This window comes from Crinia signifera, chromosome 4 (genome assembly GCF_055691185.1).
Source record: "Crinia signifera chromosome 4, ASM5569118v1, whole genome shotgun sequence".
NCBI classification, from domain to species: Eukaryota; Metazoa; Chordata; class Amphibia; order Anura; family Myobatrachidae; genus Crinia; species Crinia signifera.
This window is the reverse complement of record NC_139220.1, coordinates 305,608,012-305,634,809: the sequence shown is the minus strand read 5'-3', so window position 1 is coordinate 305,634,809 and position 26,798 is coordinate 305,608,012. Positions and strand designations below refer to the sequence as shown.

Here is a 26,798-nt window from a genome sequence, read left to right as displayed (position 1 = left end):
CCATTCTATGCCATATACAATGGTATACGATATTAAATTATATAACATCGGGTGCCATCGCGTAACATCGCATCACGTACCATTGTAAGGCTTATGGTATACAATGCAATAGGCAGGGGCGTAACTATAGCACCACAGCCCCCGCCACCGCGGGGGGCGCTGTGCATGTGGGGGCGCCGGGGGCTGCGGTGCTATAGTTACCCCCCCCAATCCCCCGCTGACTTACGTATCTCGCTGGTCCCGGCGGCTCCGTTCTTCTGATGAGGACCACCACAAAATGGCCACCCCCATATAGCACACTGTTCTCTGAAACTGTCTGCTGTATGGGGGCGGCCATTTTGTGGTGGTCCTCAGCAGAACGGAGCCGCCGGGACCAGCGCGATAGGTAAGACTGCGGGGGAGGGGGTTAGCATGGGCGGCGGGGGGGGGTGCTTGACGGGGAGGCGGCGGGGGGTGGGTATGGGCGCCCCCCCTAAAGGCGGGGGGGCGCCCAAAACATAGCTACGCCACTGGCGATAGGTGCCGTGCTAGGAAACAAGTACCAATTTATCTATATGTCCTGAACATGGAATGAGAGGTGGAACTATTTATTGATTTTCCAATGTATCTACTTATGGTCTCTCTTTCACTTTTCCCCAAAAAATCTAAGATCTAAAACACAACTTGTGCAATGTAAAATACATTATCTAAATCTTTACCTAATAGGTAAAGGATCTACATATAGAGTGTCACCCAGAACAATTCGTACTGGCCCTATATAACAAACTCCTAGTACACACTTGTTCTCCCAAAGGTCATCCCTCTCTGCTTGGACCAGACCAGGACCTGTATGGATGCAGTTTCCATTTACGACATCATTGGGACTCCTATATTGGATTTGAAACTGTAATTCAAGCATAGCACAGAACCAGTGAGGATTCACCATCGTTTACATCACAAACATCACCAAACTTATCCCCACGTGGTAAGATACTGTAACAACATATGCTTGGACTGTGCTTCTAGGAGTCAGACACCATCGGTTGTCCCATAAAATTGGTCTGGTGAGAATCACATGCAGAGACATTTCCTAATATACATCTGTGTGCAGAAACCTGTGTGTCATTTTATCTCTTCTATTGTTTTAATACTTGTTTTAAAAAAATCTATTTAGATATGATATACAGACAATCTATTCTATACAATCAGTGTCTGAATTACAGGGTAACAGCCCCTCTATTGTCTGTATCACTGGGTGATCACGTGTTGTAATATCATGTATATCTTTCCTCCTGTTGTCGGCCATGGATCAGACTATGGAACAGGAGCGTCCATGTACTATCAGCGACAGCAGTAGTGCTGATTCCAATTCTAATATTAAAATAAATCTGTGGATATAGTGTAATATAGGACAATACAGGATCAGTGTTGGATAATCTCATAGAAGCCCTAAGCTCTACCTATAAGTAGTCAGGTGATGGTGAGATGTCTGATGTTTATACTCATTGGAGCCCTGAAAGCCAAGAATCTCCTGTTTTATATGGTACTGGTCTTGCTGGTATATAATGCCATAGGCCATATACCATGCTCTGCTACCTATGGCGGGACAAACGCCATAGGCAGGCTAGATGGTGGTGGCTCCATCTGTATCTCCCCTGGTTCCATCTATATAATAAGTTGAAGAGTCTGTGTGCGTGTGTGTGTGTGTGTGTGTGTGTGTGTGTGTGCGTGTCCGTCGCATTGCGGACACACCGTGGCACTCAGAGACACCAAATTCAGCAACAAGATACCTCTGGACCCAGTGGTGTGCACCTCGAAGCCCTTTTTGGGAAATTTCACATAGAAATTTAAAAAACACCAAGTTTTAATTTTCCTTCATTGATGTTCTGGGGATAAGATCGATGATCTGGGAAACCGTTTGCGAAGGAACAACTCCACACCTGATTTCATTGCTGTCATTGAGTATGAAAGACACATTCTAACATTATGGTGAAGGCTTTAAACAATTAGGAAATAATTGAGGATATACATAGACCACACATAACACACACACATACACATTGTACACGCACACACAGTACACCACATACGCAGACATAGCACACAACACACACATTTATACGTAGAGCACCTCACACACTTACACATTGGACAGATACACACACACAACACACCACATGCAGTACAATACAAATCCATGCACACTACAACACATACCCAAAAACAGTACAACAAACACACACTTAAACATTGCCAGGATACGCAAAGCACACTACACACACATATATACGTAGCACACCTCACAAACTTACACATTCGGCAGATACACACAACACAACACACACACACACATAACACACCACTCACAGTACAACACACACCCACATTCACTATAACACACACCCAAAAACAGTACAATACACAGAACACACACACTTAAACATTGCACAGATACACACAGCACACTACACACACACACAGATTTATACATAGCACACCTTACGCACTTACACATTGGGCAGATGCACACAACACACACACATAACATACCTCTAACAGCACAACACACACCCACATTCACCACACACACCCAAAAAACAGTACAACACACAGAAAACACACACTTAAACATTGCACAGATACACAAAGACACAACACACACATACTGTATATACATAGCACACCTCACACACTTACACATTGGACAGATACATACAATACAACATACACAACCACATACACTACAACACACACAAAAACAGTACAACACACACAAACACACAGAACACATAAAAAATTATTTGCCGTTTATTTAACAGTCTGTACCGGCAAATAAAAACTGTACCTAATGTACCGTTTCTACTTTGTACCCCATATCCGTCTCTCCAGTCCTCCAGCCTGTCACTGCGCTCCCCGGCCAGTTGCACTGAGAAATCTTTGTCCTGGCCAATGCACCCATTGATCAATACAAAGTGGCTACACTGGATATCAGGCACTGCTCTGCCTTAAGGGTTTCCCAGACTCTTTTGGTTCATAGATAATGTTTGGTCGATGGGCATGAGCGCTGCATGCATTTGTTTGAATGTTATGAGTGTAAGAAGTTGAAGAATAAGACTGAGATGAAGATTTGTCACGTTATAGTGTACAATTTTCTCAATAAATCGTGAAAAAAATATGTGTACATAGAAGTACAATCAAGAAATGAAAGTAGGATTAAAAAATAAATTCCGATTCAAACTGATAATGGTTTGGATGGGGGTGGGTTGCGAAACAAATCTATAGGTGGAGGGGGGTATGGATATTGTGGGCATAATTGGTGTTTGGTACACCTACAGGGGGTCCCCAGTTGATGAGAAATTTTCACTACAGTGTCACCGTAGGGGGATTTCCAATTGGGGTTCAGGTGGTCTTTTAGGGACCCCTTTACAATCCCGTTGGTCTCTTCTCCTGGAGCCTACAGTCTCCCTCAGTGATTGACTATCATTAAGGGAGACCGTAAGCTCAAGGAGAAGAGACCTACAGGATTGTAAAGGGTACCTAAAAGACCACCTGGACCCCAATTGGGAATCCCCCTATGGTGACACTGTGACCGTGACACTGTAGTGAAAATCTCATCGATTGAGGACCCCCTGTAGGTGTAACAAACACCAATTATGCCCACAATATCCATACCCACACCTATAGATTTGTTTCACAACCCACCCCATCCAAACAATTATCAGTTTGAATCAGAACTTATTTTTTAATCCTACTTTCATTTCTTGATTGTACTTCTATGTACACTTACATTTTTTTTTCACGATTTATTGAGTAAATTGTACACTTTTTAACATGGCAAATCTTTTTCTCAGTCTTATTCTTCAACTTCTTACACTCAAACCTTATCAATGCACCCATTGATGATTGTGATGGCTGGATCAGTGGATTGGCCCGGCGGGTGTAGGGAAGAATTTGGCCCATTCCCAGTGGTGCATTACAGTGGTGCGGGTAGCGTGCGTCGCGTCATGACATCATGTGGCCAGGCCCACAGACCTGCTTCCACACTCAGGGGCTGCCCCACTGTTTTGTAGAGATGCCTGGTGCATGTGCTTTACAGATCCCCAGACCTCAGAGACTGCTGCAGGCAGGTTCGGTGAGGGGAGTGGCACTGGCAGGGAGCAGTGAATTTTTAATTAATGATGGCGCGGTAAGTAACGCCCACCCCGGGTCCCCACGCACTCAGCGCCTGTAATTACACACCCTAGAAACTGTACCATTGAAAGTATAGAAATGGAGGTGTGGCCACGTCCCTTTCTGATTTTGTACTAATTTCTGACCCTCAGATGTTGGAGGCTATGTCATAGGTGCTAAATCTCAGGAGTGGATATGGAATTCATCAACACATACAAGTTATCAACTCAGGAGCATTGTGTTTCAAACAACAACACCACACCTGATTTCATTGCCGTCATTGAGTATCAATGCAAACACATTCTAACATTATGGTGGAATCTATTACAAATTACAATCTTAGGACTTTGGCACAGCATACTGTAAGATGACATTTTTCAGCAATTTTGGAAATAAAGAAACCCCAGGTTTTCCCGGGCAACGCCGGGTGGGTCAGCTAGTCATCTAATATGTAGAACAATGTACAAAAGGATTTAATACTTATAAAATATATTAGATCAGCAGCCAAAAACAGAATCATATCATTTATAAGGATCAGTATTTATTCAACAACAAGTATTATGGGGATAACTGTCAGTAACATAAATAGTAGTTACTGATATTGTTTGATTATAATCACTAAGTAATTTTATTTAAGTTCTTGATCATAAACATGGTAAACAATGTGTTGTCAATGGGATTTTATTCATAACATGGTGTAAAAACAAAATATGTACTGTTACCCACAGCAACCAGATATCAGCTTTAATCACCTAGTGCCAGCAAACAAACAACTGTATAATCAGTGATTAATATGGGATACAGGGGACCGATGTCCTAGTTGCACCCTTATACAATATAATACATAGTATATGAATCAGAGGGAGGTAAGACAGCAATAGGAATGTATGAGAGACAGAATAAGGAGGTATAATAGGGACTGGGAGGAGCTGCTGGAACTCTGTAATGGATATACAGCTCTTTCCTGTACTAGCCCCAGCACCAGTGTGAGCAGAACAGCTGTATATTACAGGACACAGTAATGGCAGCCACATCGTCATTGTCTGCAGCTCTATTTCCCAGCAGAGAGATTGTCCCAAGGGTAAAGCAGCCCCCAGCTTACTGGTCACAGCTCTCCTGTCTTTAGCAAGATGGATTTATATCAACTTATTGCCATATTCATACTGTAACATTAAAGTTACCTTCCTGAAACACATAATGTGGTGATACAACTTACTATTGATTCGCATGCAACATTCAGACCCTCAGAGTGACTATGTATGTGAGTAATAAGGTTGATCTCTTCAGTAAAACACTTGCAGCACTCAGAGCATGTATATGGCTGATCCCCTGTGTGACTCATTGGATGTATAACAAGTTTTTGTGGTTTCTTTTAGTTGCTTCCACCAAACTCCACATGAGAATGCCGGGCTGCTCACCCCAACTTACAGCAGGTGTTCCTACACACAGGCTGTGAATGGATGTTTCATAGACATCCATTTGCAGGCTGTAGGGGAACACCCATATCATTCGATGGTCAGCGACCATCGAATGATGTTTAAGGCACACGCACATCTGCTTAGAGCAACCTTAGATATGTGTGAGAATTCAGAAGGAAGTGGGCGGGCAGCTGACAACCGGTGATATCATCTGCCTGCCCCTGTACCCGCATCATTGGCCCATTAGCATGATAATGCCCAGTGTTATTTAGGGATCACCCATTAAGTGCTGGGTGTTCCCATATGCAAATGGTCCGGTCCACCGCCACCTGCCCCCCCTGCCCTCAAGGTTGTGTGTGTGCACCCATTGAACAGCCCCCTACAGATGACAATGCACATGTGCAGACACATAAGATCAGAGCCGCCCGGATCTGCTGTAAAATTTCATCTTATGCTGTGACAATAGCCCAACATTGGACCCCTTGTGAACGAAGGGGTCCGAACAAACAGACATGAATAAGGTCCCTTGTTTCTTAGTGAAACACTTGTTACGTTTAGAACATTAATGTGTTTTTATCCAGTGTGAATCCTCTGATGAAGAAGAAGATTTCTCTTGTCTGTAAAACACTTTCTGCATTCAATGCATTGAAATGGCTTCTCTCCTGTGTGACTCCTCTGATGTTCAGAAAGGTGTGATTTCTGGGAAAAACATTTGCTACATTCGGAGCATTTATATGGTTTCTCTCCTGTGTGAATCCTCTGATGTCTGCGAAGATGTGATTTACGTATAAAGCATTTGTCACACTCAGAGCACAGATGTGGTCTCTCTCCTGTGTGACTCCTCTGATGGATGAGAAGATCTGATTTATATGTAAAGCTTTTGTCACACTCAGAGCACAGATGTGGTCTCTCTCCTGTGTGACTCCTCTGATGGATGAGAAGCTCTGATTTACATGTAAAGCATTTGTCACACTCAGAGCACATATGTGGTCTCTCTCCTGTGTGAATCCTCTGATGTCTGAGAAGATGTGATTTACGTGTAAAGCATTTGTCACACTCAGAGCACAGATGTGTTCTCTCTTCTGTGTGACTCCTCTGATGGCTAAGAAGAGATGATTTACATGTAAAGCCTTTGTTACACTCAGAGCAGATATGTGGTCTCTCTCCTGTGTGACTCCTCTGATGGATGAGAAGATGTGATTTACATGTAAAGCGTTTGTCACACTCAGAGCACAGATATGGTCTCTCTCCTGTGTGACTCCTCTGATGGATGAGAAGCTGTGATTTACGTGTAAAGCATTTGTCACACTCAGAGCACAGATATGGTCTCTCTCCTGTGTGACTCCTCTGATGGATGAGAAGATGTGATTTACGTGTAAAGCATTTGTCACACTCAGAGCACAGATGTGGTCTCTCTCCTGTGTGACTCTTTTGATGTATGAGAAGCTGTGATTTATATGTAAAGCATTTGTCACACTCAGAGCACAGATGTGGTTTCTCTCCTGTCAGACTCATCCTGTATTAGGTAAGATACAAATTAGCTGTGGAAGGTTTCTCCCATGCAGAAAATGAGAATGTCTTTAGTGAATCCTCCAGAGCTGTATAGAAGAACACTATCTATAGTTGGCTTGATCAGAGAATAATGTCCTTTTAACAATGATGTCTTGTAATGTTCTTAGCAGAATTTCTGTATTATACCTGTAACACAAAAAAAACAAAAAAAACTGAATTTCAAATATAATTGTATTGCATAAAACATGACATGTAATAATAGATTATTTAATGCATGTGATCCTGTTATATATCCATGGCAATAGGCAAACATCCAAATGGTATATCATAGCAAATACAGTGGGCAAGAAATAGCACAATATAATAGTCAGTAATGTCATTCCATTAATATACCAAATAAATATGGTGCAGTTTATCATAAATGAGGAATTAATACATGAAAACTCTTCCAAGAAACCTTTGTAGAGATAATAGCAGTATTGCTGTCAATGAATATATCATAAGCCAATGCATGAGAAGATAAGAAAGGGGCAGGGGGTGAGAGGAGCCGCACATGAGAAGGCTAAAATTACCCCCTGTCATATGTTGTAGGGAATATTTCCCAAGACTCTCTGTTGTTCATACCACGTGGAATATTTTAGAGCATCTGCTATTCTACACTGGATTTCCCTTGGTAGAGTGGAAACATAACCTTCCTACATATCAAATACACCTGGTGCTAAGTGTTCTTCATTCAGAGAAGTTTCTATCCAGTCCCAGACAGATATTGGGCCCAGGATTATAGTCTATAAAGTGTAATTTGTCATAAACATAGTTCACATTTCCCATGCAGCAATGTATAGATTGAGAAGTGCGGCCAGTGCTGCTGACTGTCTGAGAAAGGGAAGGGGCCCTGTCTATTATGTCAGTCCCGGGTTCCACATATTCTGATGGCAGCCCTGATCCTAATGATTGGCCATCAGCTGGGAATGGAATATAAATGACTATGTGATCTAATGAGAAATTCCTAATCAAAAGCCAAAATTGACATAGTAATGGGCAAATATATAAGCAATGGAGGAACTATATATTCTACAAGGACTGGCTATTTGGGCCACTACCTGTATATTGTTTCTGTGCTAACATTACCTCTTGTTCCTGTGTCAGTTTGTGGTGAAAAATAAACTGAGTGAAAGTCTGGGTGATAGAAGCAGGGGCAAATGCAGGATTTTCAGAAGGAGGTTTCCAGAGGGGCGGAGCAAATCACGGAGATGGACAATTAGGTGACCCAGTATATGGCGGGTCAGTTAAAGTATAATAGATAGACCAAATGTATGTAAATAATAGTAATAATAATAAAAATCACCGTTCCACTATACGGGCCGCCCTGGCAGGTGGCAAGTGTGAATTGCCCGTACCAAAGCACTTTGTTGCCCGTCAACATACTCTACCCTCCCTGAGGTACTGTATGATTGACCATATACCCCTCAGTTTGCGGGGTGGTAACCGCAGCCTGCAACTTCTTAAATGCGAGTCACGGTGGATTCACCGGTTGGATACTCTAGCACCGCGCGGCTTAAATGAATTAGCAGGTATAAGTTGCCTCACTCGTAAATAATTAATTGCATAAGCCATATCTGTGCAATATCCCATTAATATGTCGGCATGTCCCATTGTTCTAGGGGTAGTTAATGATACATGTATACTGGTATGTTGGGACAATTTTGACATTCATGAATGATATATATACATTTAATTGATCTACGTTGTTATTGTTCCACATATATCCTACCATATTAGTCCATTTATTCTGGGATGCATTTAGCCCTCTTGTAAGCCTTTCATTCTCCCCATTGCCTATGTTGACACTATAGTACTGGTTTTTATTACATTGTAATTTCATTCTAACTATTATGTGACCTTTTCTAGCGTGTTGTACTGTGGTTCCGCTTGCTCGTACTTTATGATTCTGGTTCATATACCTTCGACTATAGTTACTACATGATCGTTATTTAATTGCCCTTTTAACGTATCTTTGATATCTTGCAGTTCTGTCCTATGTATTATATATTTTGTATCTATATGTATTGTATAGTGTTATTTTTTGTAACTATGGTGATGGTAGCACTTTTATGACGTCATTTACGCTGCGCTGCTGTGCAGTCTAGCGTCTGACGTATATGAGCACATGGATATAAAGCAAAGTGAATTTTTTGGTCTCATTAGCCTGATGAAAACGTCCAAATAAAGGACGTTGAAACGTCGCCTTCGCAAACTCTGTGTACTTGAATTCTTCCTGCTTGGAGTGCCGCTCCACACACCCTGCAAGTATACTATTTCCAGTGCGGGCACCCAGCCAAGTTACTACTGCCTAGGAGCCGTGGATTGTGCCGGTCTATTGGACATATATATATATATATATATATACACACACATACATACATACATACATATTCATACATATATATATATATATATATATATATATATATATATATACATACATACAGGGGTCTCAACAGCAGTGTAGGCCCCTGGCCATGGCGATGTATTTGGGCCCCTACCAATCCTCCAGTGGTAGGGGTGGGGGAAGCTTTGATGTCCCGTGGGTGGTAGGGGGTATTATATCAACCGCTCAGCATGTAGGGCCTGGATCAGTAATTACCACTAATTATCCCTTTATTGCACAGATGGTGGGAGATGTGGTGGGAGAAGGGAGCATTGGGCTGAATGAAGGGGCCCTGATACATAACTTCTAGAGTGGTAGAGGATGTTTAATATGTAGAGGAGGGCTGTATAGTTGAGTGGGCTTATTATTCATAATTTTCTGGTGGGAGGACAGCTTGCTTGACTGCAGATATCTCCAGTTCCTGGAAATAGATTTCTTAGATTTTAATGGAATTAAAAACTATAGAATCCCATCTACCAAATGGGAATAGGGGATCAGAATTCAGGAGGCAGAGCAATCTGTCAACGAGTATATAAAACTACATACCAGGCGTGTGGAGCTAGAGCAGTAACCAGCTGCTGGAAGACTGATATCTCTGATTCTGGGAACAGTAGAGACAAGCTACTAGTGTCTTTCGAAGGGGGAGAGTCCCAGCTTTTGGAAAATACTCTCAGATTCAATTTTTCAAAGGAACAAATAAAGATTCCTGGTATCACCAGCAGTAGTGTTCTCCTCTGTATCCAATGTGAAAGAAACAGAGGAGAACACTACTGCTGGTGATACCAGGAATCTTTTATTTGTTCCTTTGAAAAATTGAATTTAATCTCTAAGGACCATAAAATGATCTATCCATTGGAGAAAAATTCTGAAAAATACTTAATTGAGGTCGCGATCTTGAACATATATATATATATATATATATATATATATATATATATATATATATATATATATATATAAGTGGAGACATAATGGCCATACTAATTCCATATTTATGCCAGAAATCAAACAATTAATTGATATTCTTCAGTCTTTTCTTAAAGAAGAGTGAATATGGATCAGTAAACAGACCTCATAGTAAAGTTAGAGCACACCCAGTGGAGAGCTCATTCATTCCTGAGCCACTAACAATAATTCCAATACTGACAATTATCCATTGTTGAAATAAGGAGAAACCCCTATACAGATCAATAATGATATTTTTAAAGCACCCCTGATGAAGTCTCGTAGTGAGACAAAACGCGTCAGATTTTGTACATCACTATCTAAAAGAAAATCCTATGTTAAGAAACTATTGTGTGATGTTTTGAGATAGGAAAGACAATTATAATTACTGTGCGCTATATAGCACTATTATGGTCGTAATATATATATATATATATATATATATATATATAAAAAGAAAAGGGGTGATTGGAGTGCGCAACCTATTGTCTCTATGGTCACATATATATATATAACATGTACCACCCAGTTTATCCAATCAGTACTCAGAAGTCCTTTCTGAAGGTGATTTCTGTATGTCCAATATTGAATTTGTTCGCAGTAATCATGCAATTTTCATTTTTGAAAAAATATTTTTATTTCAAAAAGCAACCAGACGCGTTTCGTCTTTACGACTTCATCAGGGGTACAACTGGGAATGGTACAGAAAGAAAGAGGGGTACTTTTAAGTACATAAAATATAAGTTTTTGTTAAAATTTAACAAATAAAATAATTATTATATTACATACCCGATGTATAATCATATGAATGATAATCCATACAGTAAGTATTGCAGATTAACGTGGATTTTAATATATCTGGAATGGTTAAAAGATATACGTATAATTAAAATAAGTTACAAAAAAAAGTTTACTGAAAAAAGGGGGGGGGGGAGAGAGCTAGCTAGAAAAAAGGGTTTCTTTCACTTACCAATATGGTATTGTGGGTATAGCCAACCTTTTACAAAAAGTTGGGTATTCAAAGTTGGTGGGTGATTAATCGGTCACCAGTTTGGATCTGTTTTAGATCAGTTGGATATTCAAAATTTGGAGGGTGATTAATCGGTCACCAGTTTGGATCTGTTTTAGGATAATGATTACCATTAGCAATTTATTTGTACTTTATATAAAATAATTGAAAAATATATTAAGAAGGTTCCCCTTATTTACATCAAATAGAGAGAGGCTCTATATAATTAATTACATTTTAATTAGACATTTTACCATCTGTGTGGCATTCTCTAATCTCAGTATAATTTACAAGAAAACTCCAAATATAAAGTGAAGATTCCAGTATGGATACAAAGTGCAACAATACATAAATGGCTGGGCTGAATTAATGATAATTGACACATATGTGAAGCTTGAATACACAGTGTAACGATACATGAGTAGCTAAGTTGGACAAATAATACCTGACACATATACAAGGTATCAATTCTTTGTTAAGTACAAAGTATAACAGTATGCACTTGTTGGCTTACCAGGGACTCTTCCAAATGAATGCCTCCTCCTCGCTCACTCTGGTATATAATGAAGGGCATGCTGGCTGTGTATTTATAGCAATACAGACTCTGATTACTTCCTATTAGTGTGAAACTAATTAAGTGTTTTTCCTCAAAGATAATGGGTGTAAATGCATTGACTGATGGATAAAATGATTATCTAACATTTACAACTCACTGGCTTATAATACTCCTGAAAAAACCGTCTCATACACTAAGTTCTTATTATTTGTTTATATATGGAACGCACGCCGGAGGTGTGTGCGTTCCATTTGCCAAATATGGTAGTTCCACTTTTTGGTTTAAGTATATGTGGAGCGCACGTCACTGTAACGCGTGCGCTCCATCTATATCTTTCCACGTAACTTCTTAATGTGTGGCGCACGTTCTCAGCGTGTGCACTCTGTCTGTAACCTTCTCCGTGATAACTTCTGTAGGAGACGCACAGTTTGAACATATGCGTTTAGTAAGCACCTCTTAATTTAGTACACGATCACTCCCAAATTTTTTTTTTTTTTAGTAACATTATATAAAACACCATTAACTATGCGTATAGGAACGCATTTATTTTTATACATTCAGTTATTGGAGCGCAGATATTCTAATAATGACCCTAATAGGTTTCAGAATGACACTGAAAGGATATGTGTCATATTGGTATAAGTGCTCCATAGACTTCCTGGTTGCACGGGACTATGGAACGCATATGTAAGAATTTTGGGGCGCACACGTTCAAACTGTGCGTCTCCTACAGAAGTTATCACGGAGAAGGTTACAGACAGAGCGCACACGCTGAGAACGTGCGCCACACATTAAGAAGTTACGCGGAAAGATATAGATGGAGCGCACGCGTTACGGTGACGTGCGCTCCACATATACTTAAACCAAAAATGGGAACTACCATATTTGGCAAATGGAACGCACACACCTCCGGCGTGCGTTCCATATATAAACAAATAATAAGAACTTAGTGTATGAGACGGTTTTTTTCAGGAGTATTATAAGCCAGTGAGTTGTAAATGTTAGATAATCATTTTATCCATCAGTCAATGCATTTACACCCATTATCTTTGAGGAAAAACACTTAATTAGTTTCACACTAATAGGAAGTAATCAGAGTCTGTATTGCTATAAATACACAGCCAGCATGCCCTTCATTATATACCAGAGTGAGCGAGGAGGAGGCATTCATTTGGAAGAGTCCCTGGTAAGCCAACAAGTGCATACTGTTATACTTTGTACTTAATAAAGAATTGATACCTTGTATATGTGTCAGGTATTATTTGTCCAACTTAGCTACTCATGTATCGTTACACTGTGTATTCAAGCTTCACATATGTGTCAATTATCTTTAATTCAGCCCAGCCATTTATGTATTGTTGCACTTTGTATCTATACTGGAATTTTCACTTTATATTTGGAGTTTTCTTGTAAATTATACTGAGATTAGACAATGCCACACAGATGGTAAAATTTGCAACATTTATAGATACATTGAAATACTCTATATATGTATTAGAGCTGATCAACTTGATTCAGAGTCTGTAAAGAATATATTATATTGTGCTGATCCAGTGCATTCTGGGGCAGATTTAGTCTGATAAACATATTCTAATTGAATTTTTTCCACTACATATAACCACTAACTATATTATGCAAATGAGGGAAAATTTTCCTAAATATTTTATTATAATGTATAGATTGATTACTAATGGTAATCATTATCCTAAAACAGATCCAAGCCGGTGACCAATCGATCACCCACCAATTATCGAATACCCAACTATCTGTAAAAGGTTGGCTATACCCACAATACTATATTGGTGAGTGAAAAGAAACCTCATTCATTTTTAATTAAATGTAATTAAAATGTAATTAATTATATAGAGCCTCTCTCTATTTGATGTAAATAAGGGGAACCTTCTTAATATATTTTTCAATTATTTTATATAAAGTACAAATAAATTGCTAATGGTAATCATTATCCTAAAACAGATCCAAACTGGTGACCGATTAATCACCCTCCAAATTTTGAATATCCAACTGATCTAAAACAGATCCAAACTGGTGACCGATTAATCACCCACCAACTTTGAATACCCAACTTTTTGTAAAAGGTTGGCTATACCCACAATACCATAAGTAAAGGAAACCCTTTTTTCTAGCTAGCTCTCTCCCCCCCCCCTTTTTTCAGTAAACTTTTTTTAGTAACTTATTTTAACTATACGTATATCTTTTAACCATTCCAGATATATTAAAATCCACGTTAATCTGCAATACTTACTGTATGGATTATCATTCATATGATTATACATCGGGTATGTAATATAATAATTATTTTATTTGTTAAATTTTAACAAAAAATTATATTTTATGTACTTAAAAGTACCCCTCTTTCTTTCTGTACCATTCCCAGTTGTACCCCTGATGAAGTCGTAAAGACGAAACGCGTCGGGTTGCTTTTTGAAATAAAAAGATTTTTTCAAAAATGAAAATTGCATGATTACTGCGAACAAATTCAATATTGGACATACAGAAATCACCTTCAGAAAGGACTTCTGAGTACTGATTGGATGAACTGGGTGGTACATGTTATATATATATGTGACCATAGAGACAATAGGTTGCGCACTCCAATCACCCCTTTTCTTTGTATTTCTTGCTATTCCTCACTAACAGGAGGAATTTTGGAGGTGCTGCATTAGTATCTAGCGCAATACAGAGTCCAAACCCCCAATTGTGTATATATATATATATATATTGAGAGAGAGAGAGAGAGAGAGGTAGACGGCCTGGCACTCCCTCAGCTGGGATTCAGTACCTGGGTGCCTTCTGGAACATACAGGTAGTCTCGTAGGAAGGAACAGACAGCGGCACTCCAAGGGTTTTCAACAGCGTGTATTAAAGCAAACCAACGTTTCGGGGTATCATTCACCCCTTTGTCAAGGTTTAAGTGCAAAAACCATATGTGATTGAGTATGTGATTGAGTTCAGCTGCATGCGGGCTATAAGAGAGGCTACTGACCAACGCCAGGCCAGCCCTCTGACGAAACGCGTTGGGGCGTGGCCTGGCGTTGCAGTCTGTCCACCTTTCCTTCTGATGCGTCTCGGAGCTGGACTTCCTTAAACGTGAGAGTGTAACCGCTCCGACTGATTTTTATGCTGTTATTCCTGCGGTGGCTAAGACCAATTATATATATGACGAAGTCATCCTGACGAAACGCGTTAGGGCGTGGCCTGCTGACGCTCTTGCTGTTCGCTGTTCACTCGCTGATGCCGGGAATCCTCCTGCTTCTCTGAACATCCTCGCCTATGCTACACTGCAAGCCAGCGTGTGGGAAAGGACGTAGCGTGTAAGAGACCTTGGAGTCCCGGGTGCCCAGCTGATTTGCCGTGGTATTTGTGTTTATGCCGTGTGGTAACCAGCCCACAGTGTCTTTTGTCTAGGTACGGGTTCAATCTACTTCTGTACCTGGAATTGATGTTTTTTAACCCTGAAAATAAAACGTTTAATGCACTATCAAGCGCTCCTTCTCTCCCTTGTTGTTTGTCTATATATATATATATATATATATATATATATATATATATATATATACACACACACACACACACAAGTAACTAGCTAAAATAACCACAATGTCAGCTCCCGAACAGGGCAAAACGTGAAGCTCCATTGGGCTCCATCTAGTGACTGCCAGCATGAACAACACTCCAATTCCCCCATAAAGGTGAGGAGCAGCATTAGCCTTTTATTATGTCAAAATTATCCCACAGTATGATAGAGAAAATATAGATATAGTCCATATGGTACTTATACATGATATCATAGAACTGATAAAGAACACATAGAGATATATAATGTACATATTACTGATTATATATATTGTATCACATATGATATTATACAGTATAATTATGTGACATCTAAATGATTACTGCCCCTACATTACTGACACATACAATTTTGATGAAAAATGATAAAGTCTCTTTTTTATACATATAATGTGAACTTTCATGAATTTGTATATTGATTTACGAATACTACACTGTCACAAGTAGGATAACACCGTATTATTCTATTATATAGTAATATTAACTAATTATATATTGGTCAAATAAAATGTTATCACTAATAACAAGACAATATTCACAAAAGAATAGTAAAATTGATTGTGTAATTATCAGCATAATCTTATGTATAATATAATTACCTTATTCTGGGGATCCTTCCTTTGTCTCTCTCTCACTCCTCCGTCCTCCCAGCTCTCCAACCAGTAACTGACCCAGAAGCTCCTCCATCAGCTCCCAGTGGCCTGATACAGCCTATTTATAGTCACTCCTCCCCATCTCTCCCCAGTAGTTCCCAGGATGCTCATGGTGACATGTAAATTAGGGGCCCATAACATTAGTATACAGTCATTCACCACAGCAGCTCCTCCTGCCTAGTCCTTGTCTTTTAAATGAGGTATAAATATTCCTTAAGTGACTTACTACAATGATAAATGCTAATTACACCCTGGCAGGGTAACACCTTGTATAGTAATTAGATCACATCAGCCTCTGGCATCCTGTTATGTCACCAAAGGGACCTTTTGTTTAGGAGTCACCTATTGTCTGGCCATAGTTTCAGTAGAAAGACTTGTTCTACATATAATTAATAGAAGGAAAATCACTCTCTTTTTGTTGGGGCACTCTTTTAAATTTATCTCCTCTATTCACAAAATAGAAGATATTAATTGAAAATAGTATTTTAGATTGGCTATCCACATTAGGACATGTGATAAAGCTAGGCAAGTTCTAGAGTTTGTAACCAGAAATGGACAGGAAGGGGAGTTATTCCCACCTATTGAAGGTTATACTAAAACTAAGCTTTTAAAAATCATATATTAAAATATTGCACATATACACACATATATAACTGTCACAGAGAGAAACAAAACATCAATGGTCAAATAATCACATTCAGAGGGATAGTAACAAGTTTGTATATCCCAGTGAGGTGATGTAAAGCATACTGTTGTTTAGTACAATCTAATGAATTATACTGATACTATGGGGGGACATTTAGTAGGATGAGAGATTCAGAAAGTGAGAGATTTGGTAAGAAAACTCCAGTTATTTTAAAGCAGTTTGATTTTGCAGTGTAAATGATTGCCACTTTAAAAAAAAAACTATTGATTTCTTACCATATCTCTCACTTTCTAAATCTCTCATCCTACTACATTTGGCCGAGTACATCGTGGTTTACAACGCGCTTTTGAGGGCTCTGACTCGCGAGTTGCAGATTGCGTTATGTCCTGCGTTATGTACCACGCCATGTAATACATAGTTTAACCACTGGGTGACTAATGCTCCACGTTAAGACTTTACACTACGGATTTTGTCCTTACTTTACAGCCAGAGTTTTTGTATTTTATTCGCAGCCGCAGTGACGTATGGTCATGTATGTAATTGGTACAGAAGCCATGCTAACCTTTGCTATTGCTGGATGACTACTTAAAACATTATTTGAGGACCTACAGTATCATACTTTACACTACGGATTTTGTCCTTACTTTACGGACAGAGTTCTTTTATTTTATTCGCAGCCGCAGTTACGTACGGTAATTTATGTAATTGGTGCAGAAGCCATGCTAACCTTTGCTATTGCTGGATGACTACTTCAAACATTATTTGAGGACCTACAGTATCATACGGAGCATGTCATACAGTACGTACTGTACTTTATGGGGTATGTCTTGTATTGGACGTTGCTGTATATCACACACCAAGGTAGCGAAGATAATCACAGGTAACAGTGGCCTAGCGGGTAGAGGCACAGCTTCACTATGTCAGTATCAGTAGTTCGATCCTCAGTTGGTTACAATATATTTTCATTTTTTAAACATAGTTTTTTTTTTAAAATCAATAGTTACAGTATTTGGTGCTTATCAAATTCCTTCGGACTTTTCCACAAACAAAAATTCACAATGGCATATAAAAATGCCACCATATAAAAAATATGAAATATTTAAAAATATAAAATATTTAATTACAAACCAATATATATTTAATTACAAACCGATACAGATACCTCTAACCAGCTATCAATAGATATCCTAATCTATTAAAGGGACCAATTTATCACAAAGGAAGGAATATTCTCCATAACAATTAAAACTCCACCACATAAAGATGTGAAAATTAATAACAATAATATAAAATTTAAAGAAATTATTTTATTTTTTTTAATAATAATAAATAAAAAAAATATATATATAATCACAATTTAATAGATACCTCTAACCAGCAATAAACAAATATCCCAATGTAATAAAAAGGACAAATTTATCGCTAAAGAAGAATATTCTCCATAATCAGTAAAATTCCACCATATAGATATGTGAAATCTATTTAACCAAAACAATCAATGGCAGCAAAATTAATATAAACACTGCCATTTCAGCACCTAATACAATATGGGATAACTCATTTCCTTTATACCCAAAAACTCACACAGTGACAATCAATGTAGAGCATAGTATGGCAACAAGAGCGGACAAGATTGGATGACAAATTGACAATTATCCAATCATCATGAACAATTAAAAGTCAGACAGATCGAAGGAGCTTCACACAGAACCGAGTGTGACCAAGCTCTCCCCAAGCGAAACGCGCGTCACTTCCTGTATCGGCTATCACACATTGAGTGAGAATCCGACTTCAACAGATGCCCGCAGCTGCACCCACCCCTCTTTCTCCGGCTGCACAGCACCCCGCTTGAAGCGGTACACAAGTAAGAATCGGCAATTGCCGCTACCTGGTACTCCATACAGGCAAACACCATACCCTGCTATTGCCAGTGTACCCCCGTCAGCCGCATAACCATAAATGGACAATGTTGGCTTTTGCGGGAGGCTACACAAATGTATAGTAAATAAGTGCAATTTATTACCCAGCGCTTAAGAAATCACAAGCTGTTTTGATTTTCTGCTAAGGGGCTTATTATGTAAAAACTTGGCAATAAGACATTCGTGTATGGACTATGCAATAGAATGAGTTATATACACATGGTACGATACGTTGGCACCAATGAAGGTAAAAGACATTTCTTGCACCTGAAAAAGCTGACTAAAGCAGATAGCCACTACTACTGGTATTAATGATTGTTTGCATTGTGTACCTCTTACTGTAAATTAGAAGAAACAGTCTCTTAGAGATTTAGAAAGTAACTGTAACAATTGCTGGAAAAAGAATGACATTCACTGCTTTCTATTTCCAAAGATTCTTATTGTGATACAATGTGTGTATAAATACAAGGCAAAGAGTTGATACAGTTTCAAACTCAGCAGCATTTCAGCTAAATAACTCTGTGTGCTTGTTATATTCTACACAGGAGTTAGAATTTCACACTTGAAAGACCGTGATCATAGCAGATAACTACTAATGTTGATGCATGTATAAAACAATATTGATTGTAGAAAATCTGCACCTTTTTTGGCTGTAAACTGTACAACCAGCCTTTCCAAAGAGATATAAAGCAACAAAAGAGGATTGTTTGTGTTTTCCTCAAAGGATTATATGTATTGTTTTCCTTTTTTCTCTTTTTTTTTTAATTGAGTCTTTATTTAGTTATCAAATTTCATATCACAATTAAATCCATAAAAAAAAACAATAGACATTATCACATATACAAAGATCTGTAGACAAATATCAAGAAGAACAGTACATTTCATATATATCGATGACAAGACTACAACAATAACAACACTACACATAGACATACTCCCCCTAGACTAACACAATCACAGCTCTGTATACCTTACTCCCACTGACTTAAGGCCCCCATACACTATACGATTTGGGCACGATTTCACCCGATTCGGATGAATCGGGCCATGAAATCGGCCCAAATCGCATGGTTTGACAGCCCCCCCGATCCGATGCGCGGTCCCGTGCGCATCGGATCGGAGTCGGGCAGTCGGACCGGCTGCACATAAGATTTCCTAAATCTTATGTGCAGCCTCCGGGCGGGGGACGCCAGAGCCAGGCAGGGGGAGAGCGGGCAGCGTCAGCGGTGACAGACGCTGGGGAGGGCGATGCTGGAGAGCCGGGCTGGGGACACAGGCAGCAGCGGGCGGGGGTGGACGCCGGTGAACGGAGCTGGCCGGGCGCAGCATGACCGGGGACGGGGAGAACGCTGCAAGAAAAAAAAAAAAACATTACAAATGAATTGGAAGCCAGTGATTGGCTGAGAGAGCTCTCTCAGCCAATCAGCAATTGGCTGAGAGAGCTCTCAGCCAATCACTGGCTTCCAATTCATTTGTAATGTTTTTTTTTTCTTTCTTGGAGCGTTCTCCCCGTCCCCGGTCATGCTGCGCCCGGCCAGCTCCGTTCACCGGCGTCCACCCCCGCCCGCTGCTGCCTGTGTCCCCAGCTCGGCTCTCCAGCGCCCCCCCACCGCCCGCTGCCTATTTGACAGCTACAATGCCCGGCTCCCCCCCTGTTGCTCCCCAGTGTCCCTCACCCCGCTCTCCCCCTGCAGCTCTCCGGGAGTTTTATATGATAAATCGCATGGCGATTTATCATATGCACAACTTGGCACATCAAGTGCCTTATCATGATGGAAACCTCCCGGGGAGCTGCCGGGGAGCTGCTAGGGACAAGTCGGGCTAATGTATGGGGGGCCTTACTTATAGAAAAAAAAAAAAGAAAGAAAACGCCTCCATCCTTTCGAACCCACTGCATAGTATTATAACCGCAATTTGGCCCAAGCCTTCTTCCCTTCTACCCTTGCTTATCCATTCAAGCCCGCCTGCCCTTTTGCCTCGTCCCTTTCATTTCCTTTCCATTCCTTTTATTTCCCCTTGGACTACTCCACCATCCCCACCCTTTGTGTAGGGGACCTCTGGACTCTATCAACCAAATATAGTAAAATAAAAAATAAAAAAACCATATTGTCAAATATATATCTTAACTACTCGTTGAATACGTGCCATTAACTACTTTTTTTTAATTTCAACTTTATTTTGTTGTATATTTTTTTTTTTTTTTTTAAATCAAACATATATAAACATACATTCACAAAGTAGATAGGGTGTTGGAGAGGATCACCTTTTTTTTTTTTTTTTGGAATACATAGAGCTTGAGCTATAAGGTGCTTTGGAGTACATTTTATACAGTGTCATTTAGACAGATCTTAACAAAGCCTTCCTATCATTATCATTATCGCCTGGTGTGCTACACCGTTATCCGTCCATTGTGATTGTTATAACTTCTCTATACTACAATCCCTTGTGCTTTACTTTAATTTATATATATTAGTGTTAGTGTCTTGTATTGTGTCTATTTCCCCTTTACTATATTACAATTGTTAAATAAGTAAGCAAGTTTAACTTATAACTTGTTAGTGTATTAATTCTTTTAATTAATCCTTTGTTATGGTGTACATATATAAATGTGCTTCTTTGGGTGTTACCTGCTTATATCTTCCTCGTGTGTTAATTTATCGTTGATTTATTTGTGTACCTTTATTCCCTCCTTGGTCGGCAACCGTGTAGCGCACCGTGCGATTCACACTTCTTTTTTTTTTTACCAGCATTCCTCTACCCTCCATTATCATACCTACTATCCTATATAGCAGTTTGGCTGTCATATATGTTCTATGAACTATATACAGCTGAGACTGTTGCCTGCTGATTTGGTTTGTTGCTAGACAAACATTTTCAAGGGCCTCCTGCCATTGTTCAGCTGAAATGGGTCCAATGTCTGTCTCCCATTATGTTTTTAGTTCCGCTAGGTTGTCACTTTGAATTTCCTGGCTCAAGGACTTGTATAAAAAGGATACTTCATGTTTATTTGGACATTTCGTTAACAATTTTTTAGTTAATGACAACTCTATCCTAGGTCCATCCTGAGTAAATTGAGCGTTGCAGGCATGTCTCAGCTGCATATAGCTGAACAAATAGTTATTTGGGAGGGAAAACTCAAGTTTTAATGACTGAAATGATCTGAATTCCCGATTAAGGTACAATTGGCCAAGGGTTTTTATTCCTTTCTCATTCCAGGTCTTCCTAATCTGTAACTTATTCAATTCTGTAAGGGCTCTTGCTTTAATAATAGGTGTTTCGGGGTCTATTCCCTGGGTTCCCAGTATGCTTTCCACCTGTTTCCATACTAGGGCCATCTGCTGAATTATAGGTGGCCAGCTGCATTTCCTATTTCCACTAAGGAGCATCTGTAAAGGTGTGTGTCCGTGAGATAGAGTCTTAATTATCTCTATAAAACTGTCATCCCTTACCCCTTCCTGGATTAGCCATTTTAAATGGGCCAATTGAGCTGTGAGATAGTACAGCCAAAAATCTGGCAGTGCCAGACCTCCCTCTCCCTTCGGCCTCATCAAAGTTTTTAACTTTATCCTAGGTCTTTTATTTGACCAGATCAGTGACGAGATAAGTCCTTCTATCTGTCTGAAAATTCGCCGTGGTAAGTATAACGGTGAGTTCTGGAGTACATACAGTATTTTTGGCTGCACAATCATTTTTACAAGGTTTACCCTACCAGTTACTGTGAGTGGGAGCCGTCCCCAAGGTTCTATTTTAGATTTAATGTATTCTATTTGGGGTATAATATTTAACTTCTCAAAATCCGAAGTGTCCCTTGTCACCCGTATGGCCAAGTACTTAAATTCCTGGACCCTACTCAGAGATGTCACTACCGTACTCGCCGGTGAAAACTGGCTCTGTAGGGGGAGGATGCATGATTTTGCCCAGTTTATTCTGAGGCCCGAGTATCCCCCGAATCTCTCTACCATCCCTACCACGGCCGGTATTGCCTCCGCCTGGTTCTGTACAAAGAGGAGGATATCATCGGCATACAAGGCAACCCGGTCCTCTTTCTCGCCAATTGTGAGCCCGCGAATGTCTGGGCTTTCTCTCATCAGGCAAGCCAAGGGCTCTATGGCAATGGCAAAGAGACCGGGGGACAGCGGGCATCCCTGCCGTGTGCCCCTGCTTATTTGAAATTGGGGGGAAATATAGTTATTTACGGAGACTCTGGCTATCGGGGACTGGTATAATAATTTTATCCAGTTAATGAAGACTGGGCCCGCCCCTATCCATTCCAGAGTTTCCCAGAGGTAGCTCCACTCTATTGTATCGAAAGCTTTGGCCGCATCGAGTGAGATTACGGCTGCATCCTGCATCCCATCCCGATGGGCCTGTAGATGCAGAAACAGCCGCCTTAAATTAGTAGTTGTAGATCTGCCCGGCATGAATCCCGCTTGATCGCTATGTATTACCTCACCCAATACTTGGTTCAATCTTTTTGATAGCCCCTTCGAAAGAATTTTAACATCGTTAGTGAGTAGGGAGATAGGTCTATAGGATTCGACCTCCCCAGGGTCTTTTTCCTTCTTCAGAATTACCGTTATCAATGCTTCTGACATCGACGCTGGCATTTTCTTGTGGGCATAGATATCATTAAATAAGGTCAAGAATCTTGGAGAAAAAAAATTACTATATTTTTTATATATTTCCTGTGGTATCCCATCCATCCCGGGGGCCTTGCCTGCCGGGATGGATGCGATTGCCTCCTGTATCTCTCCCAGATTAATCGGGGCATCGAGTAGTTCCTTTGAATTTAGTGATAGAGTTGGTCGTTTTATACCAGCTAGATAATTCTGTATTTCCCCCAATGTAAATTTCTGACGGGACTGATATAGTTGATAGTAAAATTGTCGAAATTCTTCGACTACCTCTGGGGTCTGGTGTACACTATTCCCCTCCCTTGTCTTAATTTCTGTTACCACATTAGTCATTCTATCATGTCTTGCAATGCCTGCCAGAAAACTTCCTGGCCTATCGCCCTCTAGGTACCTCACATGTCCAGCATATAAGTCTCGGTACTTCTCTTTCTCTGTCAGGCATTGCACCCATGCTTCCTGGGCCTCCTTCCATCTTTGCCTATTTTCCTCGCTGGAATTCTGGAGGTAATCGGTTTCCAGATCTTGACTTTTTTTTTCTAGTTCCCTCTCCTTGGCTCTGAATGATGCCTTAAGTCCAGCTATTTCCCTTATTAGGGTACCCCTGATGTTTGCTTTAAAGGCGTCCCAGATTACTTCTGTCGGGGCCGATCCTATATTTTTTTCCATAAACTCTTTCCACCCGCTCTCTAATCCCCCCCCGAACTGAGTCTGGGTCAGCCAGAAGGTGTTTAATTTCCAAAATGAGTAACCCCTTTTTTCTCCTATATCTATTTTAAGCAAGATCGGGGAGTGATCTGATATTCCCCTGGTCAAGTATTCAACTTCTTGTATATTGGGGATCAACTCTTCTGACACAAGGGCTAGATCAATCCTAGAAAAGGTACTATAGGAGCTAGAAAAACAGGAGAATTGTTGTCTATCTGGAAATTTTTCCCTCCAGACATCTCTCAGCCCCATCTCCTTAATCATGTCAGAGAGCCCTGTTTTACGTGCTGAACTGATTATACCTCCCCCACTTTTCCTGTCGATCATCGGGTCCAGGGTGTTATTAAAATCCCCCATCATTATGACAGGGATTCCAGGGTGAAGTGCAGAAAATTCTGCTGCTGCCCTCAGGACATCATAAGAGAATGGCGGTGGCACATAAACTGCCATTATTACAAGGGTCGAGGATCCTAACCGGCATTTGAGAAAAACATATCTCCCCCGCTGATCAGATACGACATTGTCGGCCGTAAAGGGGACTCCTTTTCGAACCAGTATTGAGACCCCTCTGGAGGTGGAGGTATGAGTTGAGTGAAATGCCCACCCTATCCAGGGTTTTTTGAGTGCCAAGACTCTCCCCCCCTCCAGGTGGGTCTCTTGCAGGCATATTATGTCTGCAGCTTGTTTCCTAACATGGTTCATTACCAGGGATCGTTTCACTTTATTGTTCATTCCCCTTACATTCCAGGTGAATAGATTATAGCTTACAGGTTTTTGATTCGACTCTTTTCCTTTTCCCATGATTCTTTTTGGAATATTAGCAGCCTAATCCTTTTCCCTCCCTCCCTTCCTCCCTGTACCCCCCTCCCCCTCCCTGCAAGTCCACCTCCCCCCTTAACTTGCCTTATCCTATTCCCTCCCTCCCTCCCCTTCCTTAGACAATACATACAGACAAAAAAAAAACAAAAAACAACAATACTACATAAACACGTCTCTTTTTTGCGGGACTGTAATTCGATGACCACTAGCCAGGTGGTGCTCTCCCACTCCTTATTTAATTTATTTTTAATTACTTACTCCACCCCTCCCCCCATATCCGCCCCCTGTTACCGCTGCTTACTACTACTTCTGGTGATTTACCATTTATCCCCTCTTGGGTCATAAGCTACCCGTTAATTCCGTTAATGTTCCATAAATGGTAAATACATTTTATCGAAACACAAACAAATATTCAACTTCCGATAGACCTTAGAGAGACAAAGAAAAAAAAAAAAAAAAAAAGGGAAGGGAGAGGGGGGCGAACAGGCCTATTTTGTTATGGTAAACGTGCTCTTTGAATCCCCATAAGTAAATAAATAAATTTTAGCCAGAGGGGAACTACCAACAGCATTCAGGGTCCACTGAGTTGTGTAAGCTAGGAGATATATATATCAGTAGACCATGAAGGGTTACCCCCGCAAAAAAAAAAAAAAAAGGGAAAAAAAAAAGGGGGGGGGGGGGGGGGGAGAATGTTATTTATATATATAAATACACCAAGAAAATAAGCTAATTGTTCCGGATTCAATGTCCATTGAATTATATAGAATTAGAATATATGTATATTTTCTTCGGCATAGTTCTTATGCGGTCTATAAATTTCTCTGCGAATCATGATGTGCTTTTTATCAATTTAGGTGGGGCCTCTTATTCTCGGGGAGCCATCATCCTATTTGTTGGGAAGTTCCCATCCAACCATTCGGCCGCATCACTTGGTGTCATGAAGAATTGGGAATTGCCTTGGTATATCACTTTAAGTTTCGCCGGGTACATCATTGAGTATTGCAGCTCTAATTCCCTTAATCGTTTTTTGATCTGGAAAAATTGAGCTCTTTCTCGTTGCACCCCAGTTGCATAGTCTGGGAATACTGCGACCCTTTTCTGATTCCACATCAAGGGACCCTTTGTTCTCCCCAGTTTGAGGATTACATCTCTGTCTATGTAATTGAGAAGTTTAATAATGAAAGTGCGGTCCTTAGAGCCTGGTGGGGGGGCCTTCATAGGGACTCTATGGGCCCGCTCCACAGAAAAGAATTGTGAAAAGGCCTCCCGTCCATACACTTCCACTAGCCACTTTTCTATAAAGAGTTCCGGAGTGTCTCCTTCTACCTTTTCTGGCAACCCTACGAACCGTAGGTTGCTCCTACGTAGGCGCCCTTCCATATCAGTAATTTTTGTATGGATTAATTTAATCTGTTGGGTCATGTCTTCCATTCTCCCTGCCATGGGAGTAACTGAGTCTTCCAGGGATGAGGTTCGGATCTCTAACTCCTTCACTCGATCTTGTACTTTACTCACTGACTGGCGGATTATATCCAAATCCCCTTGTACTTTTTCTATTTTACCAGCCAGCCTACCCTCACTAGCAGCTAATGCGTCTAGAACATTTTGTATAGACAGGCTTGGTTGTTCTGGCTGTTTATCACTTTCAGGTGGGGTAACTGGAGGGGTGACTCCTCCTTTGGCACCTTTAGGTGAGGAAATTGGGGTTTCTGGTTGCCTGGCGAATTTAGCAAGCCGGTTGGCGGCAGCATTTTGGCCTTTTACCATATTTACTCTCTTTTTCTTCTCCCAATAGGGAGGATTTCTTGCTT

General features: G+C 40.4%; 1 protein-coding gene across 1 annotated transcript; it reads right to left on the bottom strand.

The window, feature by feature from the left end:
- Nucleotides 1–6,140: 6,140 nt before the first annotated feature.
- Nucleotides 6,141–7,082, bottom strand: LOC146073300 (uncharacterized). The gene has a single exon (XM_083180477.1). It carries the CDS (start codon nt 7,080–7,082, stop codon nt 6,141–6,143), a length of 942 nt encoding a protein of 313 aa, XP_083036603.1.
- Between the last annotated feature and the right edge of the window lie 19,716 nt (nt 7,083–26,798).